The sequence below is a fragment of the Rhinoderma darwinii genome, chromosome 1, assembly GCF_050947455.1.
Source record: "Rhinoderma darwinii isolate aRhiDar2 chromosome 1, aRhiDar2.hap1, whole genome shotgun sequence".
NCBI classification, from domain to species: Eukaryota; Metazoa; Chordata; class Amphibia; order Anura; family Rhinodermatidae; genus Rhinoderma; species Rhinoderma darwinii.
The window spans coordinates 427855418-427876311 of NC_134687.1; the positions used below are offsets into that span (position 1 = coordinate 427855418).

At 42.0% G+C, this 20894-nt stretch overlaps 2 protein-coding genes across 4 annotated transcripts in view; both read right to left on the reverse strand.

Annotated features, from left to right (window-relative positions):
* CORO1C (coronin 1C) overlaps positions 1-8855 on the reverse strand; it is a 79874-nt gene extending 71019 nt beyond the window's left edge. The window contains exon 1 of one of the 2 annotated variants that reach the window (XM_075830335.1): positions 7670-8855. In XM_075830335.1, coding sequence (XP_075686450.1) covers positions 7670-8597 — 928 coding nt within the window. In that variant the 5' untranslated portion in view covers positions 8598-8855. The remainder of the gene's footprint in view (positions 1-7669) is intronic. The other variant, XM_075830327.1, reaches the window with a different exon arrangement.
* Positions 8856-15984: 7129 nt separating this feature from the next.
* Positions 15985-20894, reverse strand: part of SSH1 (slingshot protein phosphatase 1) — a 38964-nt gene continuing 34054 nt past the window's right edge. For both annotated transcript variants that reach the window (XM_075830366.1, XM_075830374.1), the window contains exon 13: positions 15985-18546. In XM_075830366.1, coding sequence (XP_075686481.1) covers positions 17437-18546 — 1110 coding nt within the window. In that variant the 3' untranslated portion in view covers positions 15985-17436. The remainder of the gene's footprint in view (positions 18547-20894) is intronic.

The following is a 20894-nucleotide window of genomic DNA, read 5'->3' on the forward strand; positions in this document are numbered from 1 at the left end:
AAATGTATAAAACACCCCTTAGGGTATGTTCACACGGCGGGGGTCCGTAACGGCTGAAATTACGGGGATGTTTCAGCCTGAAAACATCCCCGTAATTTCAGCCGTACCGGCATGTGCAGGCGCTTGAACGCCGCGTCAATTACGGGCGTAATTAGCGCTGCTATTCATTGGAGTCAATGAATAGCGGCTCCAATTACGGCCAAAGAAGTGACAGGTCACTTCTTCTACGCGGGCGTCTATTTACGCGCCGTCATTTGACAGCGGCGCGTAAATATACGCCTCGTGTGAACAGACAAACGTCTGCCCATTGCTTTCAATGGGCAGATGTTTGTCAGCGCTATTGAGGCGCTATTTTCGGGCGTAATTCGGGACAAAAACGCCCGATTTACGTCCGTAAATAGGCCGTGTGAACATACCCTTAACGTAAATGTAAAATGTGAAAACTGCTCCTTAACATCTTACTACTACCTACTACTATGCGGAGATACGATCATATGATCTTACCTGCCAAAAGCCTGACTCGGCATTACTGAGAGATTCTGATGACAACATTTTCTGTTCTCATTTGTGTTACTGGTAGTGGTCTCATGTAGACTATGTGCATATCAAAGTAACCTTCCACATAAATGTATATACACACGTACACTATATGGACAAAAATATTGGGACACCTACACATTACACCTACAGGAGAGCTGTAATGACATCCCATTCTAAATCCATAGACTTTAATATGGAGTTGGTCCCCCCCCCCCCCCTTGCATCTGAAACAGCTTCCACTCTGCTTGGAAGACTTTCTACAAGATTTTGGAGTGTATCTGTGGGAATTATTGACCATTCATTCAGAAGAGCATTTGTGAGGTCAGACACTGATGTTAGACGACGGAGCCGGGCTCGCAATCTCCATTCTAGTTCACCCCGAAGTTGTTTGACACCTTTGGCGCACTGATTTTAAGAGCGGTTTTAATGCCAAAGTAGGTTTAATATCCCGCAGTTATTTAGTTAGCAGAGCGTTGGAGACTTTTATGCACTATTCGCCTCAGTACTCAGCGATACCGCTCTGTAACTTTATGTGGTCTGCCACTTCGTGGCTACGTTTCTGTGGTTCCTAAACGCTTCCACTTTTCAATAATACCTGTGACAGTTGATCTTGGAATATCTATGAGGAAATAAATTTCACAATCTGACTTGTTGCAATGGTGGCATCCTATTACAGTGTCACGCTGGAATTCAGTGAGCTCTGGACGACCCATTCTTTCACAAATGTTTGTAAAGGCAGACTACATGGCTAGGTGCTGGATTTTATACACATGTGGTAATGGAACTGAATGAAACATCTGAATTCAAAGATTACGAGGTGCGTCCCAATACTTTTATCCATATAGTGTATTTGCCACTATTCACGACAATTCAGAAGTATATGTGCTGATTTGAATCCTGTATGTGGTTTGTTGTACAGTGTAAATAGAGACCATTGCACAAGGCTCGTCTATACTGTAAACTGTAAGAGCAAGTGTCTGTATATGAAAACATTTGCTGCCTACTTTATATTAATGCAAATTCTTTTTTTATATGAAGCTAAATACCTTTCCCAAAATTATAAACTATTTTTAAATGTATGCAATTCCTTAAATGTAGCATTAGTCTTCCATAAAACAAATATATAGTATGTACTTATTACTGTTACTGGTAAAATACCAGCTCATCCATTGCCACCATTAGGCTATGTTCACACGGAGTATTTTGACGAGTTTTTTTACACGGAAACCGCGTCGCAAAAACGGCCCGAAAATGCCTCCCATTGATTTCAATGGGAGGCGTCGGCGTCTTTTTCCCGCGAGCAGTAATACTGCCTCGCGGGAAAAAGAAGCGACATGCCCTATCTTCGGGCGTTTCCGCCTCTGACCTCCCATTGACTTCAATGGGAGGCAGAGAACGCGTATTTCGCGGTGTTTTATGCCCACGGCACTCAATGGCCGCGGGCGAAAAACGGCGCGAAAAACTCCGCGAAAATCGGTGTGCAGGGAGAGGAAAATCTGCCTCAAACTTCCAAACTGAATTTTGAGGCAGATATTCCTCCTGCAAAATACTCTGTGTGAACATAGCCTTAACATGGCAGGGATTACATATGCAGATGATCCGATCAGTATTTTTGTATTTACACATATTGCATTTAGCCGACAGCTTGGTCTAGGATGGACTCTTTTACCCTGGAGACTGAGGCACATATGGGCAGCTTTAATCCAATGCTAACTGCCTGGGGGTCCGTCAAATACAGATGCAGAGTTATTTTGTTTCAGAGATGAATTCTTGATGCAAAATTACAACCTGTTCCTAATTTTTTATGGCATTACTAAAAATCACTCTTTGATGATTCTTTCAGAAAACTAACCCCTGTACAGATGACAAATTACAGTAATCTAGCACCCACAGAAACAGCATGGTGTTCCATTATTATTCCTTGTAGTTTATAGGACTGTATTAAAAAAAAAAGAATAATTATTAAAAAAAATATATCTTCCACAGCCGTAACCTACACTTGGATGACTTTCATAGGTCCAATAACAGACTTTGAAAAGATGTTTTTTGTTCTTGCCTCTTCACTCTTTTGTCTCTAGTAATGTCTTTTCTACATGTAGACATTGAAAATGCAAGATTCTGGCAATTCTGGAGTTAAAGGGGTTTTCCAGCTAGTAAAAATTGATGGCCTATCGTCAGGATAGGCCATCAATAGCTGATGGGTTGGGGTCCGACTCCTGGGACCCCAGCCGATCAGCTGTTTTGAAGAGGGTGCAGCACTCGTACGATCGCTGCTTCCCCTTCATTTCTACTTGCTCACTGTGAATCTTCAACACACATTTAGCGGAGATTCACAGGTATTGCAGTCTTCTCCCACTGAAGTGAATGGGAGATAAGGCTGCAATACCCGTGAATCACCGCTAAATGTGGGTCAAAGATTCACAGTGGGCAAGAAGAAATAAAGGGGAAATAGCGCTCATATGAACGCTGCAACCCCTTCAAAACAGCTAATCGTTGAGGGTCCCAGGAGTCGGACCACAACCCATCAGCTAGTTTGTGTGTTACTAATTTTCTTTGTGTGTTTGTGTTTTTTTCACAGGTTCGGTTGTTGGACTACTTCAGATTCGAGGACTACTTTGAGGACGGTGTTTTTTGTATTCTCAATAAAATAGTTTAGGCTATGTTCATATCAGCGTTGGGTTCCGTTCAACCTTTCTGTTGGAGGAACCAATGAACGGAAACCATAACTTCACTTTGTATTACCATTGATTTCAATGGTAATGCTTCCGTTGCAGTTGGTTTCCGTTTGTTTTCGTTCTGTAAAGTTTCAGGTTTTTTTTTGTGGAAACAATAGCGTAGTCGACTACGCTATTGTTTCTATTTAAAAAACTGAAACTTTACGTAACGGAAACAAACGGAAACCAACTGCGTTCGGCTTTCCAATCATCGTTTCCTCCGATGGAAAGTGAAACTAAACCGATGAACGGAAGCCCAACGCTGATGTGAGCAGGCCCGAACGCAGATTGTGTGTTGTTTTTTTTTCTTCAATAAAATATTTTTTCTATGTCTATGTATATATTTTTTTAAACTCTGTTACTATTGCTTTAGTAATGGCCGCTAGCTGATTGACAGCATCCATTACTAAGGTGGGGCTTAGTGTTAGCTGTTGAAGAGGCAAGCACTAACACCCATTATTACCCCGGGATCCACCACCACCAGGTGTACTTGGAAGAACCGAGTACAATCCAGCACCTGACCATCTGTAGCGATAGTCGTGTACTGGAGCAACCTCAGGCTGGTATTACTAGGCTAGGAAAGTCCAGAAACCGTGGCCCTTCCCATCCTGGTAATGCGAGCCTGCTGCTGCTGCTATGTTGTATCTGCCTGGTTAAGAAAAATTAACCCCACATCATTTTTTCCAATTATTATTTTTTTACATGACGTAGGGTCCCCCCATTTTTCATAACCAGCCATATACAGCATAGCAGCAGCAAGCTAGCATTACCAGGGTGGGAGGGGCCATGGTTTCTGGCCTTTCCCAGCCTAATAATACAAGCCTGTAACCGCCCCAGTGCCTGACCGTCAACTACAGATGGTCAGGTACTGGATCACGCCAGGCTCTTCCCAGAACCCCTGGTCGCAGTGGGTACCGGGGTAATAATGGGGGGGTTAATGTTAGCCCCGCCTTAGTAATGGATGCTGTCAATCAGCCAGTGGCCATTACTAAGGCAGTAGTAATAAAGTTTAAAAAAAAGAAACACACATACAAAAAATATTTTATCAAAATAAAAAAAAACACACAACCCTTGTTAACCATTTTATTGAAAATAAAAAAAACGCTGTCATCGATGTAGTCCTTGTTCCCGACATAGTTCAACAACCGATCCTGTAAAAAAGACACAAACACAAAAAATACCCCTTTAGTAGTATAAAAAAGCAAAACAATTACTATACTTTTACCTTTCATGTGTCTGACAGATAACGAAGCAGTGACAGCTCTTAGCTGTCATTGGTTAGTTTACATCACGTGGTCCCAGGTTATCCCCGGGTCATTGGCCTACTTTTAAAAGTAGGACAAATAACTGAGGTATCCGGACACCACGTGATGTAAACTAACCAAAGACAGGTTAGAGCTGTCACTGCTTAGTTTACTGAGGCTTGTAAGGGGTGCAGGATCACCCGAGATGTGCCAGAAATGTGGCGCATCTTGGGCGTGTGCGCCACTAAAAAAACCTAGTACGGGGGCCTTCAGATACAAAGGAGTTCCTGCGCTAGGAGTTATTAGCGGTCATTTGCCTACTTTCAAAAGTAGGTGAATGATCACTAGTAACCAGGTAAGGCCCTGTTCACATCCGCGTTCGGCATTTCGTTGTTCTGCTCTTTCTGATGAGCAGAACGATAATGGCAGGAAGTGCAGGTGACAACCGGCGCCCGACGAAAAAAATTGAATTTAATGGATTCCGTTGGGGTGTCCATGGTTTTACTGGAAGCAATAGCGCAGCATGTTGCGCTATTGTTTCCAGTATGTTCGGCGGAATCTGCGATGAAGGCCACTAACGGAGCCTTCAACGCAGATGTGAATTAGGCCTGGGTGCCTATGGGTGACAGATGCAACTGTATGACATCCATCACAGGTATACGTTATACGCATACCTCGGGGACCTCTTGACATCACTGTCCATATAGGAGCAGTTCTGGAGTCCCTTGGCAGAGCGCTGGTGCCTGGTGGCAAATATGGGCCGGAATACAGGGCCCAGCTGAGAGTATCACACCATGTGTGATACTGCCTGCTGGGCCCTGTATCTAGCCCTACCACATGGTAGGTTTGGATACATGGCCCATGTGTGATACTGTCTGCTGCGCCCTGTATCTAAGCCTACCACATTGTGGTGCGGTTTTTCGAACTGAATAACCGCTGCGGAATGCAGCGCTGGGAGAGGAAAAAAAAATCACACCCATATTTTCCCCTTCCCTCTTCTCTGGGCGTAGTACGGCCTCCTACGATGACGTTGCAGGCCATGTGATCGTGCAGCGATCACATGGGATGAAACGTCATCCCCGGAGGCCGGGAATGCAGGAAGATGGAGATTTTTTTTCTGGAGTTGCGATTTTTGTGGCGGAATCGCAACACATGGTTTTCTGTTGCGGGTTTTGCATCCCCATTGAATCTCATCCACTTTGCTTCTACTCTAAATGCTGCGGAATTTCCGCACAGGATTATGGTGCGGAAATTCTGCAGCATTTATGCTACGTGGGAACACGGCCTTGGTGTTACACATCTTTTGACATGTCACTTTCAACATCTGATAACAGAATTTTATTGTACATCACTGTAGTAAGGCCATATTCGCACAACATGGAAGAATTTCGTAAAATACTGATGCAAATCTGAGCACTGGGAATACCTTTCATTAAAGTGAATGGGATTTTTTTTTACCCGTAAAATTCAAATCTGCAGCATGTCCCATAAATCATAAGCGCACTAGACATCCAGCACCTAGCAGCAACTCTGCTGGCAGAGGTGACCTTAGTGGAACCAATTGGCCAAGCAGGAGCACAAGGATGCACCATGTAGGGCCAGTTTAGCCAATAAACCAAGGGAGACATTCAGTTTGGATAGAGGGTACTTTATGGGAGTATGGGAGCGCGGCCCGTAAAACGCAAAAGATAGAACATGTTCCATCTTTTGCGGTTGAGTTCTACGGCACGGACACCTATCTGTAGCGATACGGAAAGGTGTCCGCAGCCAATAGAACTGACTGGGCCTGTAATTGCGGTCCATATTACGTTCCGCAATTACAGAGATTTTTTTATGGTCGTGTACATGGGGCCTAAAGGTTTATTTAAGTATTTTCATCAATTCCTCAAGGAAGATAGAAGTTAAAGGTTATGTACTATGTATACCTTTGAAAGCTATATATATATAAATATATATATCTTATACATTATAAATATATAAATAAATGTGTATCAGTATGTTTGATGCAACTTTCTAATTACTTTTTGAGATACAGCTGCTTTGTATCCTGTATACAGAGCAGCTGAACTTGCACTGAGACCTGAAGCCGTCAGGTCAGCGAGACTGACGGGTTCAGTATCAGCGGAGGATCCACCTGTTATCGATCACATCTAAGGCCCCTGCACACGGCCATGCCCGTAATCACTGTGGGTCGCGTACAGTCACCCACATTTGCGGGCCGTGCTTTCATTATAAAGTATGGGAGCACTGTCCGTAAAATAGAAAAATAGGACATGTCCTATTTTTTGCGGCGCCTTTCTATGGCCCGGACACTGTCCTGTAAATATACAGGAAGGTGTCCGTGGGCAATAGAAATTAATGGGTCCATACTTTGATCCGCAATTATGGTCCATAATTGCGGATCAAAATTACGGCCGTGTGCATGGGGCCTAAGTGATGAACTTAGATGTGATCGATAACAGGAGGATCCTGCGTGTCAGAGACATGCAAGACCTGCTGACACTGAACCCGTCAGTCCCGCAGAACTGACGGATTCAGGTTTCAACGCTAGATACAGCTGCTCTGTATACAGGATACAAAGCAGCTATATCTGAAAAAGTAAAAATAATTTTTAATAAAATATAATTAGAAAGTTGCACCAAACACACTGATAGACATTTTTATTTTAAAAAAAATAAAATAAAAATTGTTTTCGAAGGTATACACAGCCTTTAAAAGCTAGGCACATCTATAGACTTGCTATATTTTCTGATTCTAGGTGCTCATTTTGAAATAGTTGCCTTTTAGCACTATGTACCACCAACAGAAGCCATGAGATAGCTATCACTTCCATCAAATGTAAGATGTCTACATTAGAAGCTACAGTAACGGAACTACACAACTACAACTGCAGCATTGTGTCTCGACTCCTATCATCCTATATATTTGGCACAGACATAGATTACCACAAATGTCAAGTTTGTGCTTCACTTTGATATTTTTTTAAAAAACAAAAAAAAAACAGCCATTCAACTTTTCATACAAGTGCATGCATGTGAACGTGTCTGGACTCTGGAGATATGTGAGGTGAAGTAGGCATTTTTCTGGGCTAGCCCTCAATAATCCCACAGCTAGTGAAGATGCTAGGGTCAATTCTACTCGATTTGCATTTATGGGGCAGAAAACACTTACCCCTCTTGGAGTGACAAGCTACTGCTTTACGTTTGGAAGAGCTGGAAGCCTCGAACGTTCTCCGAGCATCTGCTACTGAGAGGACTTTGTCTTCTTCTGAGTCTCCTTGCTTGGGCTTGCTCTCCTTAGAAGAGTTCCTCACCTGGGAGCTGCTTTCCTCCACCTCAGACTCAGTACAGGGACTGGGAGGAGTATCTTGCCGGGGCTTTGCATTTTCACAAGCTCCTATGTTCCATAGCGTTACCTCCTCCGCAGCTCCATCAAGTCCAGCATCTTCCTGTACATACAGTCTGTTGTCTTCCTCAGTGTCGCTGAGGTTGTCCTTACACAATGCATCCAGCCGGTATATGCGCTTGGGGGGCCCACGGCTCCTCTGAAGACGCTCCTTCTCATTGCTATTTTTGGTGATCTCCTGAGCTTGGAGCTGAATACCAGTGCACATTAAGGCATGGACGCTACTTACCATCTGCCCCACACCTTCTAGTAAGTGATCAGTGCTGTGTGATCTTGCCATTCCCTGTAATGCCAGCCTGGTGACCTGTCTGTGGCCATCACTGCTCTCTGAGGCAGAACGGCTCAGTGCCCGGATACTGCCCTGCAGATATGACACCAAGTTCTCGCTCTGTGCCCTCCTGTACAGCTTCACCTTCCTCACCCTGTCATCTACTTCTACAGACTTAGTGGAAGTTGTAAGTCCAGAATACCTGGAGAGGTTGTGTCCTTCACTCCATAGTCTGGACTCATCTTCTTCCATCTTATACAGAATAACGTTCATATGTTGGTGTTGATTGTCCTCTGTCTTCTCCAGCTTGACTTCCACCATACTACCACCGTTATCTTCATGTAGCTCCGTGTCTAAGACATCCCAGCTAGCGCTCCTTTCTTCTAGCTTCCATTTTCGTCTTTGGATGAACTCTTTGCTTGACATTTCTGAGGAGCTATCCTTTATGTCAGAAGTCCAAGACTCACCTTGCTCATTCACTCTACCTCCAAACCTCTGCTCCTCACCTAAATCCTGCGCAAGGTGCTCAGACTTTTCTGAAGGTAAGAAGTGTATGGGCTGATCTGAAAAATATAGATCTTGTCCTTCAACCGAATCACCCTCAAAGTATAGATGATGAGAGTCAGAAGTATCACCCCCAGCTTCTGATTCTCTGTAATGGTGTCCTGTGTAATCCACCTCCTGCCTATGCATACTGGTCTTCAAGAGGTTATCAGCTGAATGTGGATACTTCTCTTGTTACAAAGAGCTCCTATCTGTTCTTTTCCATGAAGATGTCGCACTGTGCTTCTTGTTACTTATTCATGCCTGTACTGAGGAGCCAAGGAAGACTGTAAAAGTAGAACGCTTCAGCTGATCCTGGACTTGGTTATGAAAAGGATTGTTTCCTTCCTGACATTGATGGTCAGTTTAGAAGGGGTTACATCTCTACATACCTGGTGGTAATAATGTGGCATAAGGTGACAGGCAGCTGGAATAAAGATCTGGGATGTTCTATGCTAGAATTCCAGCAGTCGCACCCTCCTCAGGGAGATGAGAAAACTTTCTGTGCTTTATTGAATTATGAGCTATGAAAACGTTCCAGAGGTAAACAGGAGGATGTGACAAGCACACTAGGACTGCACAACCTTCCTCTACACAAAATCAGAACCTCTAGATCAGATGGAACGCTCAAAGCAACCAATTCTGTTCATATATGCACTTGTTTTAAGGCATGAACCCCATTATTAAACATGTTTTCCACAAATTTGGTCAGAGCACAGGATATGCTCAAACGTTGCTATTCTTCCTGCTCTATTCCTGGAAACTTCAGCTGAAGTCTGGGGATTGTTTAGTTATGTACTTTATATACATACAAGTTTTCCATACACATGGAGCATGAAGACAACCCCTTTATAAACGTATGGCTGCAGGTCTGGCTGGTCTAACCTCTGGTGATCCGCTGTTATTGCTGGAGGATCTGGCGTCCGGCCAGATATTTACTCTTACATAGCGGCCATTTAACTAATTAGTAAGCGGCTCTCACATCTGGCTCATAGAAGGTGGTCCCCAACAGGGACTCCTTTCTAAAAAACAACTATATGCCCTAACAGGGCATATCGGAAGGGGTTGTCTTTAAGAAACAAATACCCTTAAAAGATAGTGTATCCCCTACATTGGTTCTGTTTATGACTTGAATCAGAATGTGTAAGGTGCGATGGATCAGTCAGTGGTATACAAACAAGAGCTTTAGGCTCTGTTCACACTGAGTTTTTTTGCAGGCGGAAAAATCTGGCTCAAAATTCCATCCGCAATTTTGAGGCAGATTTTGACCTGCCTGCACTCGGTTTTCCACGTTTTTCGGCCGTGGCCATTGAGCGCCGCAGGCAAAAAACCAGCACGAATACTGCTTTCTCTGCCTCCCATTGGTGTCAATGGGAGGTCAAGAGGGAAACGCCTGAAGAAAGGGCATGACGCTTTTTCTCGCAAGCATTTTTCTCCGCTCGTGGCGAAAAACCGTCTACGCCGTTTCTGCGTCAAAAACAGTGCCAAAAAACAGTGTGAACAGGGATTTAAAGCATACCTAACTTTTCAGGGGGCTTTTCAGAATAAGCTGTCATATGTGTGTACATGAAGAATAACATTATTTGTGGCCATTATACGACTTGTGTTCTGCATTTTTTTTTAGCAGTATTCCCCTCTGCAGGCTTGATCTCTAATTCTCAGTTGTCTCTGGGATAGTGGGTGGAGCCTAACTGCTATCACGTCTTCTATGCACTGCACAAATAGAGAAGAGAATATCCTGCTCTCCTATCTCAATCACATAAATAGAAGCTGCAGCAGAATGGAGGACATTATACAGCAGTACAGACCAGTGTAGCTGAGAATCCAGCACTGGGGGTGACACAGAAATCTTACCCAGCAGCCTGTGTGTTTCTCACTCTCTGCTCCCTCTTCCTTCTCCCCCTCCCCTCTCTATAGACTTGTGTCTGTTTCTTTCTCTCTCTGCTCCCTCCTCCCCTCTCCATAGACTTGTATTGGTAGGCAGTGAAGAGACACACCCCCACATTCTGCAGTTCAATTCTGCACTGAAGCCCCACGACAGATTTTATCGCAGGGACAGACTTCGATTGACAACAGGTGATGGACAGCAGATTACAGGAAGGGAGACACCTAGTGGCAGTAACTTCACACAGAACTTGCATGGATAAAACTACATATTACCAGTAAGTAAATTACAAAGTTAAGCTATATCAGGTATACTGTTAGATTTGCATCAGTTGTTGGAAAAGTTAGTGTCCATTTAAGCTATACACTTGCTGGTAAGATCAGGTTTCTGCCTCCCTGAATAATGTCCACAAGGATAATTTCTCGGTAAGTAATCAAACTTCCATTATACATTAGAAATGCAGAACTTAATTTATTATAGAGTATCAAGTATGCAATACAATGACGCACCGTTTCAGGGGTGTAACCCCCCTTTCTTAAGCATTAAGTAGTTTCATACGATGACTAAATATAGCAGTCACCATTTGTCCAAAGAGGCATGCACCTTGTAGTGGAATATGGCACACTGTTAACTGCATATTCTGACTAGTGTACCTTAGGGCAGTGTGCTAGTCTTACAACCGTTTTTGTACATGTGGACCAATGCAACAAGTGTTGCCCCCAACCAATGACATACGGTACATACTTTTATTTTTGTATGCATTAGGCTATCGTATCACACGGGTTTATATACAGTAGCATATCCTAACACTCTCTTCCTATGACCCAGTCCTTGCCCTGCAACTATAACCATAGTATTTTTTTTTTTAAGACGTTGCAGATACAAGTTGGGATTTCAATTGAATTTTTTCAATAAAACATTTAAAGGGAATGTGTCGCTAGAAATTATAATTTCTTTTCAGTTAAACAATTAGTATTTGGGTATGTTCACACGAGGGCGTCCGTAACGGCTGAAATTACGGGGATGTTTCAGCCTGAAAACATCCCCGTAATTTCAGCCGTAACGGACGTAATTGGCGCTGCTATTCATTGGAGTCAATGAATAACGGCTCCAATTACGGCCAAAGAAGTGACAGGTCACTTCTTTGACGCGGGCGTCTATTTACGCGCCGTCATTTGACAGCGGCGCGTAAATTACGCCTCGTGTGAACAGACAAACGTCTGCCCATTGCTTTCCATGGGCAGATGTTTGTCAGCGCTATTTTCGGACGTAATTTGGGGCAAAAACGCCCGAATTACGTCCGTAATTAGTGCGTGTGAACATACCCTTTGAGTGATTACACATTGTTTTCATTTTTTCACAAGTCAGGAGATATTATAAATTAGATTCTAATTTATAACATTTCCATGTGCTGGTCACTAGAGGGAGCAATGCACAAAATTGCAGCATGGTCACTGTGGTAAAGTAACCTCATTGATTTATGCTGCAAATTTGGAGTAGACACACTCGCTCTAGTGTCCTCACACAATCCCCTGTCCCTTATTCTGGCTAGTACCAGGAGGAGGGGGTTGAATCTTCAAACCTCCTACACTGTGTGCTGCCATTTTCTGAGCGACTGCACAGTGTAGGAGGACTAGATACAGGGCTCAGCAGACAGTATCACACGAACATAAAGCCGGACGTCACCATCTTACTGTCCTGCAGCGGCTTCCGGTCCACTTGAAAATGGCGCCGGATTTCCCTCCACGAACGAGCTTCGTTTTGGGCTGTGTGGGAGCGGCACATGCGCCGTTCCCACACAGACGGCGTACGCTTCTAAAAATGGAACGGCTCCCGTTCGCATTCTCTATGGGGTTGTATGTGCCGTATTCCATCTCTGTATGTGTCGTTAATAGACACATACAGATGAAAAAAAAATGTCAGTCCCCATAGAGAAGTAAAAGTAAGAACACAGTAAAAAGTTTAAAGTCACAACACTAATAAATAAAATGTTTGTTTATATTTTATTAAAAGCAATATAATAAAAAATAAAATAAAAATCATGACACCTTCCCTTTAATGATACTTTTCTAGTTTTTAATTATCTTTCATGCTGAATTATCTGGATATAATGTATTTAAGCTAAACATTGACTCTGAAGCTTGATATAGTTTTCAATGTTCCAAGATCCTTCATATTAAAAAGGGAACACATGAAGTGCAAGATTCAGAAGCTTAAATCCTTCTCCTTAAATGGTTAGCTTTAGTTTAGTGTTTCCATTGCTTGTGCTTCGTGGACTTCACAGCACACACCCCTACCAGTCCCAAAATTCTGATCCCTGCATGGCCACAAAAACAAAAGTGTGTTTGTGCACGTTTGTCCACAGTTTGTCATATCTACGCTGATCCAAATGCAAACAATTATATCAAACCGGTAAATACCACAGGTAAACAAAATAAAGTAAGAATCTGGCAAGGAGACAGCTTGGCTAAGCCGAAAGTGCATGTTTGGCCCTGTTCACACTGAGTTTTTTGACGAGTTTTTTTGGCATGGAAACCGCTCCGCAAAACTAGTCAAAAAACGCCCGAAAATGCCTCCCATTGATTTAAATGGGAGTTGGACGAGTTTTTTTACCGCGAGTAAAAAAAACGCGTCGCGGTAAAACGAAGCGACATGACCCATCTTGAGGCGGTTTCCGCCTCCAAAACCCTATTTCAATCAGTCAGAAAGGGGGAAAAAAACAACACCTCGACGAGTGTTTTGACGAGTTTTTGTCAAACCACTGTGCAAAAAACGTCTGGAGCAGTTTTTGCAGGAGGAATTTTATTCCTGCAAAAAACTCAGTGTGAAGCTTCTTTTAATTTTGAGCTTATTTTGAGGCGTTTTTTGAGGCATTTTTTTAAAGGCGTTTTTTATAGTGTTCAATGGAAAATCAGCTCCGAAATACGCCTCAAGACGTGACATGCTACTTCTTTTTACGGAGCGTCTTTTTACGCTCCGTTTTTTAAAACAGAGGTGTAAAAAGATGCCCCGTATGAACTAAATGCTGTTTTTCCCATTGGGTAGATGTTTGTAGGCGTTCAGCTTCTGTTTTTGCAGGCGTTTTTTTGAGGCATAAACGCCATAAAATACGCCAGAAAACACTGCATGTGAACATACCCTCAAGGTCCTTTTATATAGCACAATATGGGCCATAAAAACTAGCGTCTCACCGATCGGCGCCCATTAGCTCCTTCCATAAGGAGCTATGATCAGTAATGTATGGGGACGAATGATTGTTACTGCGATCGTTCATCCCATACATTCCCATCATGTCAGCATGTTTACACAGGGAGAGGTGTTGCAGAATATCGACCATTTTATCGGCCGCATAAACGAGCAGATCAGCTGATGAATGAGCATTTGCTTGTTCATGTGCTGATAGTTGCCCTGTTAACACATGGCAACGATCGAGAACAAGCATTCGAACGAACACTCATTTGCCCGATCATTGGCTCGTGTAAAAGGGCCTAACTCAGCAGCAGTACATCTAAAATTACTCAATTTTTTTAATATAGATTAGATTTATATTAGGGATGGCTGACTTTTTATAGCGCCTTGAATTATGACTTAATAGCCAAACCAGACACCCACCTGTAAACATTGACTTACAGGATTGCCACCTATAGGTGGCGCTAGAGAGACCATTTTCTTCCTACTGGAGGAGAGCTAGTTTGCATACTTTACCCTACCAGCTTTTATGGAGGAGTAAACACCGCACGCTAATAGGTTCTCAGGATCTTATTTCAATAGCCAAATCATAGCGGCATGTACAGCACTGTGCAGTTAGTCCAACCACTCTTCAGTTTCTTGTTTTCATTCACATTATCATTTTAGATGCAAACAAAGTAATTGCTCGGATCTTTTGGAAAACTTATGCCAGTACTTTGTCTATTAACAAAAAGGGAGCAGGATGTCAGCTGTGCCTCTGCTCAGGAACGAGGATATTGCTATTCTTCCAAGGGATAACGTTTTCTTTTAAAAATAAAAATAACAAAATTTCAAACTTTGTCTTTAATCATTGTCAAAATAATTCAACAAAATGTATATTACTGCACAAAAATATGTATTGTCTTTCTGGAGAACATGGCTTACAAAGACATACTATGCAATCATTTCAGTGCCTTATATTTACGGTGTTACACATGGAAAATACTAATAACATCATTGTGTGCATATATGCTTGCATACATATTAAAAAGAAATTCAGCTGAACAGAAACGATGATGGGTATTGGAAACAGTGGTTCAGGTTTCTTAAATAAAAGTCCTTTACAATAAGGGTATGTTCACACGGCCTATTTTCGGCCATTTTTCAGGCCGTAAACGTCGGAAAAATCGGAAGCAGAACGCCTCCAAACATCTGCCCATTGATTGCAATGGAAAAACGGCGTTCTGTTCCGACGGGCCGGTTTTTTACGTGGCCATTTTGAAAAACAGCCGCGTAAAAAACCGGCCGCGTAAAAGAAGTGCAGGTCACTTCTTGGGACGTTTTTGGAGCCGTTTTTCATAGACTATTGAAAACAGCTCCAAAAACGGCTGCAAAAAACGCAGCGAAAATCGCGAGTGGCTTAAAAAACGTCTGAAAATCAGGAGCTGCTTTTCCTTGAAAACCGCTCCGTATTTTCAGACGTTTTTGAGTTTGTTTGTGAACATAGCCTAAAAGGGACAACTTTATGGATTCTTAGGCACATTAAGACTATGACTACACAAGGTGCAAATGTATTTTGATGCAAAGAGGACCCAACAGCTCACAAGAAAACCTGCCATTGCTAATAAATAGCTCAAGCTGACTCTCTTTATTAATATAAGTAGCTTACATCATGGTACTGTACTGCTTCTTGGATAACGTCGTCAGACATATCTTCTGCCGATTCCCCCATGATAAAACAAAAAGCATACGCAAGCATCAACAGATCCTCAGAATTAATAGGGATTACCTTCTTTTAGTAAAGATAGACTATAGGGTAATCACCATCCCTAAATCTTTCCTGCTGGACATGCAATGGATCATTATAGATTTTTTGTTAACCGCATGACAAAAAAGAAAGCAAGAAAAGAGGGGGGAGAAAAACTTGATGATAGGCCCTCTTTATACTGTAAAATAACATTAACCATGTAAAGTGCATCTGCAAATGATATAAATATTAAAACAAAGACTACATCCTGCTATGTCTGTGTACTACTAGGCCTCCAGCACATTAATGAATGCAGTTAAACACAGAATGTGTTATTTGCCTGGCACATGGAATGTGATATTTGCCTGCCACAATTTCATCTTCTATAAAATGGGCAGATCCCGACTTCCTTTGCGGCCCAATTAAAACTATGCTTATTCTACTCTAGCATGCCTTTCTTTTCAAAATAAAAAATAAAATGTAATGTTCAGTCCCATCCATTACAAATGTAGCTTCCCTGCCACTTTACCTACTAAGAATTCCTGCATACTATGCAAATAAAGTTTCACCATTGACCAAAATAAGAGAAAAAAATAATCCATAACTTTGCCGAGAGTTTTCAAGCCACATCCATTAACAAAATATGAAGGTCCATTTTTAGGAGTCAAGATCTTTTGGTGAAGGCTATGGGTAAAGGATATTGTCAGATGGCCACATCAGCTGCAAGCATAAGCTATTTACATAGTGGGTAAGCCTGTATGTTTCATCTAGGTTACGCTCTATGAACACTGCATAGAGTGGTAAATGCTGGGTTAAATTATTACATTACCTGCTAATTCACCGCCATGTAACACAAGTCTAAAAACAATCATCTTCAAAGCCGGATCACCACATACAGCATATGCTTCACATAAAAGGTGGTTTTACACGGGCAGATATTTGCCCAGGTTTACTACCTATAAGGGAGATGTGCTGCCAACTAGCAACCATTTTTTGGCCACATAAAAGACGGGATCAGCCGATGGGCAATGATTGGGAGCAAGCGTTCTTATGAACGCTTGTTCATCCGATCATTGGCCCATATAAAAGGGCTTCAAGAATCATGGAGACTGACCTTGACAGCAAAACAAACTAGGTTGATCAGTGACAGTAATACAATAGGCATTCTGCTTCCAGTGTATAGTCGTCAATGGAACTGGAGGTACTTAGGGTGCACATACACATTAGATAAATATTGGCAGTACCCGTTTGGCAAGACTGGCAGACGTATGGGACCGTTTCAACTTTCTTCTGAAAGCAGATGTTTGGAAAGAAGGTTCGGGCATATTGGATTTAACATATCTAATCCTTTGTTACCATGGGAGATAAGCCGCCACCAGAGGAGTCTAGAAACGGCTTATTCCTCTCTTCCCTTTAGTTTTGATGTATTAAGAAGGGTGATATTAAATTTATTACTCCCTAACCCCCACTTATTTTCTTGGTATAGTGGATTATTATATGGAGAGCAAAGTGCAATGTATTAAACAAATAAAAAAAAAAAAAACAGGGCGTAATCTGGCAGCACTGTATGTAAAGTAAATGGGAGGTAGCATTCAGTAAATGTAAAAATGCAGCACATCTTTATACAAATATTAGTTATTTTTTGTCTACAAATTGTAACAATGTTGTGGTACCCACAAATGAACATAAATACAAAAACATTACCTTAATTGGCAAGAATAATAAAATAGAAATAAATTCACAATACAAAAAATATGAAAAACAAACAACAAAAAACATTAGTAACAAATGCAATATTCTTATGTGCACAGTCAGTCAAGTAAACCCGCAATGGGTATAAAAGCAACATAATATTGGTCTGACACAAATCTGCCCATTACATTTACATCAGACATACAATAAAAGTAACATTTGATAAAAAGTTATCTTGTATCTGTCTCGGTCATTGATGAATTATTAGACTCCATGAGACACGATGGAGTTCCCATTGTGGATGAGGATGATGGAGTGGCACTGGAGACTAGATTGCCTCTCAGCCTAGGGCTCTTGCATTCAGAGCTTTGGAAGTTTTCAGGGTCACATGATAAGTCATCAGTGGAAAAATTAAGACTTCCCAGTTTGGCTAGCGAGTGGGATCTCTTAAGAGGCGAAGAAAGCGTAAGACCGGCTAGACGCATGCGAGTTTCAATTTCTTGAGTTCTCTGTTTGACGAGGCCAGTCTTGCCTCGAACACTGTGAATACTGTCACTGCTTGAACTGCGGGTAAGGTTAGAACTCATTGAAGATGATGTTGGAGTATAGGAGATAGTCTTCAGGAAGTCTTTTGTATAGCTAGTTATCAAATCAGTTTTGCAGTAAGTAGGTGTAGATGTCTTCTGAAACACACCATCTGGTATGGCAACCGAGTCTACTTTTTCTGGGCTCTCCTTTTGGTCTTCAATAGGCTGAATGGGGTGTTGCTGCTCATCTTCAGGATTAGAGTTCTCAGTGTTTTCTAAAGCACTCTCTTTGAGTACAGAAGAGCCTTCACTTTTGAGACGTTCCAATTCTTTGGTATGCTTTCTGACCAAACCAGCTTTCTGAAGCTGAATAATAGATTCTTGGTGTTGCATCAAGTAGCTATGCGTGACCGGTTTTTCCAAGTCCCTGCTGAAAAATAAATATTTTAGATCTTTGGCCTGTTTGAAATCTCTTTTTGAAGCAGAGTCTTCACAGAATTCTTGTCCACTTGTTTCATGCAGGTTAGCAGAATCTCCGTAATTTTCATCAATAGCTTTAGAATTGGTTGCAGCAAGAGTGTGCAAATCGGTCTGCAATGGTGTTGCTTTAACCAGTTTGTGTCCATGCATCCTGTCCAAAACTGCTGAAGTCATGTGCTGCAATAATGCCGGCTGAGTGCATACAGTGGGGGCTTCAGGAATGCCAGCTGTATCCAGATCCTGGCATTCTTCCTGTGTCTCAGAATACATACAGTCCGTACAAGATGGATACGGTGGTTTGACTTTGCTAAGGATTCCAAAGATGGCATCGTCCTACAAAACCAAAAAAAAATTAATTTAGGGGTCACAATTCTAGGCTATAAAAAGGAAATGGGTCAGCCTATAAAGAAAAATAAAATAAAAATGGAGATACACTATTGTCACATATTAGAAGAGTCTTTGTCACAGCCATGGTGTGTGTTCCTATAATATTTGTCTAGGGTGTGAATACCTTCAAGGTGCTGGGTAAGCAGGAAAAGGAGTCACCGCGGGCGCTGCTGCACTTCTGACCTGATGAAGATGCCGGTACGGCATTGAAACGCGTAGTCATATTACCAATAAATTCCATTTATCTTATACTCTCCCGTACATCATTTATCAATATTCCGAACCTTTTAGTCCTTTTTGTCCCATTGAAGTGCAGCAGCGCCCGCGGTGACTCCTTTTCCTGCTTACCCAGCACATCCTTTGCGGTCTTTCATCTGAATCACCGGTCTCGAGTCCTGGCAGCAGCAGCACTTTTATCTCTCAATTTCTTTTATCACCCGTTACCAGGTTAGTATTACTCTTTCATTACCACCTTATACCTGGGTAACCTGCACTATGTGGCGCCGTGTTTTTTGCTTCCTCTCAATACCTTAAAGGCACATTTTAGTAATGTGAAAACCTTTTTCATCTACAGTTTGTACAATTATACTTACTCGTATACAGTCATTTTATATAAGACAGCAGTGTCAGAGAATGAGAAAGATGCATTGGACGTGGCCTAAAGGGGTGGCAGGGGATACAAACAATGGAGCAGATTTACTAAACTGTCAGATTTAGACAGAATAAACTTAGACTAGGTTGTATGAAGATGCGCCAAATTTATCACAGCGGCACATGCTATAAGATCAACTTGGCGCATCCTGCTAAACACTTTTCCTTATACCAACTTTTTAGTTGGCTAAATTTTCTTTTGGCGCTCTTTGGCAAATAGTGAGCCGGGCCCCCATTCCCCACACCCTTTTCTAGACACTTTTTATAAGTATCTAGTGATGTGCAAACATCTGTTCTCAAATTAGTCTACAATGAAATTCTAGACGCAGACACAGTAGTAAATCTGCCCTAATATTCTTTGTTTGCCCCAGACTAGCAAAGACTTAAATCGGCCATGGATTTGTGAGAAAATCTGAATTCAGTTGGTGGAGCACGATTACTGTAATGAGATGGGGAGGTGGAGCAGGCACATGTTAAACCACTGCTCAGTTATTGGAGAGTCGAAAAGCTGTTTCCTTCCATAATTCAGCTTTGCCTCACCTCTTATAATTGGCTTGGTTGGTTTATATCCTATTTGCACAGGAAAATGTATTTCCAGGCACATCTTTGCCTAAAAACATTAAATTGAAACCAAAATGCACCTTGATAGTAAAAATATTACAAACAAAACTTAAAGGGGATGTCGGAGAAATTAAGAAATGAAATCGGCACTGAATAGGCTTTAAAATTTAAAAAAAATAAACAATACTTACCTGTTAAATTCCATGCCGCTCCAGAACCAATGCTTTGGTCTTTGTTTATTTGTCCTGCAGTGATGACGTGTCATATACACACATGACCGCTGCAGCCAATCACTGGCCTCAGTGGTGCCACACATGCTAGCATCAACGCGGAGACAAGGGATTGGCTGCAGTGGTCACATAGATGTACGGCACATTATCGCTGCAGGAAAAGTAAAACAAATACCGCGGGGGCCGCTGGAGCGTCAGGAAGATTTAAGAAAACGTGAAACAGTGGTGAACATTCCATGGCGTGGCCGGCCTACCAAAATTTCAGCAAGAGCGCATTGACGACCAGGAGGTCAGCAAAGAACCCAGACGAACATCTAAACAACTGCAGGTCCTGATCCAATTGAGATGCTGTGGCAAGACCTTAACTGGGCAGCTCATTCTCGAAAAACCCTTCAAATGTAACCGAATTAAAACACTTCCATAAAAAAAAAAAAAGATTATATTCCAATATTCCTCCACAGCGATGAAAAAGACTCATTGCAGGTTATCGCAAATGTTTCATTGCAGTTGTTATTGCCAAGGGTGGCACAACCAGTCATTAGGTTAAGGAAGCAATTACTTTTCCACATGGGTGATATAGGTTTTGAACAAATCTTTATCCTCAATAAATGAAAATAATTTAAAAGTTGCATTCTGTGTTTACTTGTGTGGTCTTTATCTAATGGGGCAAATATCTTTTTCACAGCACTGTAGGTCTTGCATTCATAAGCGTTTGGTGGGATGAGTGGCAGGGGAGATATGTTCTTAATATCCCCGGTCTTGGAGTGTATATAGATTAATGATAGTAGTTAATGAATATTGGAAAACAGTCTTGAATCAGAGCAATATCAGCAGTGAACCACTATGATAAGG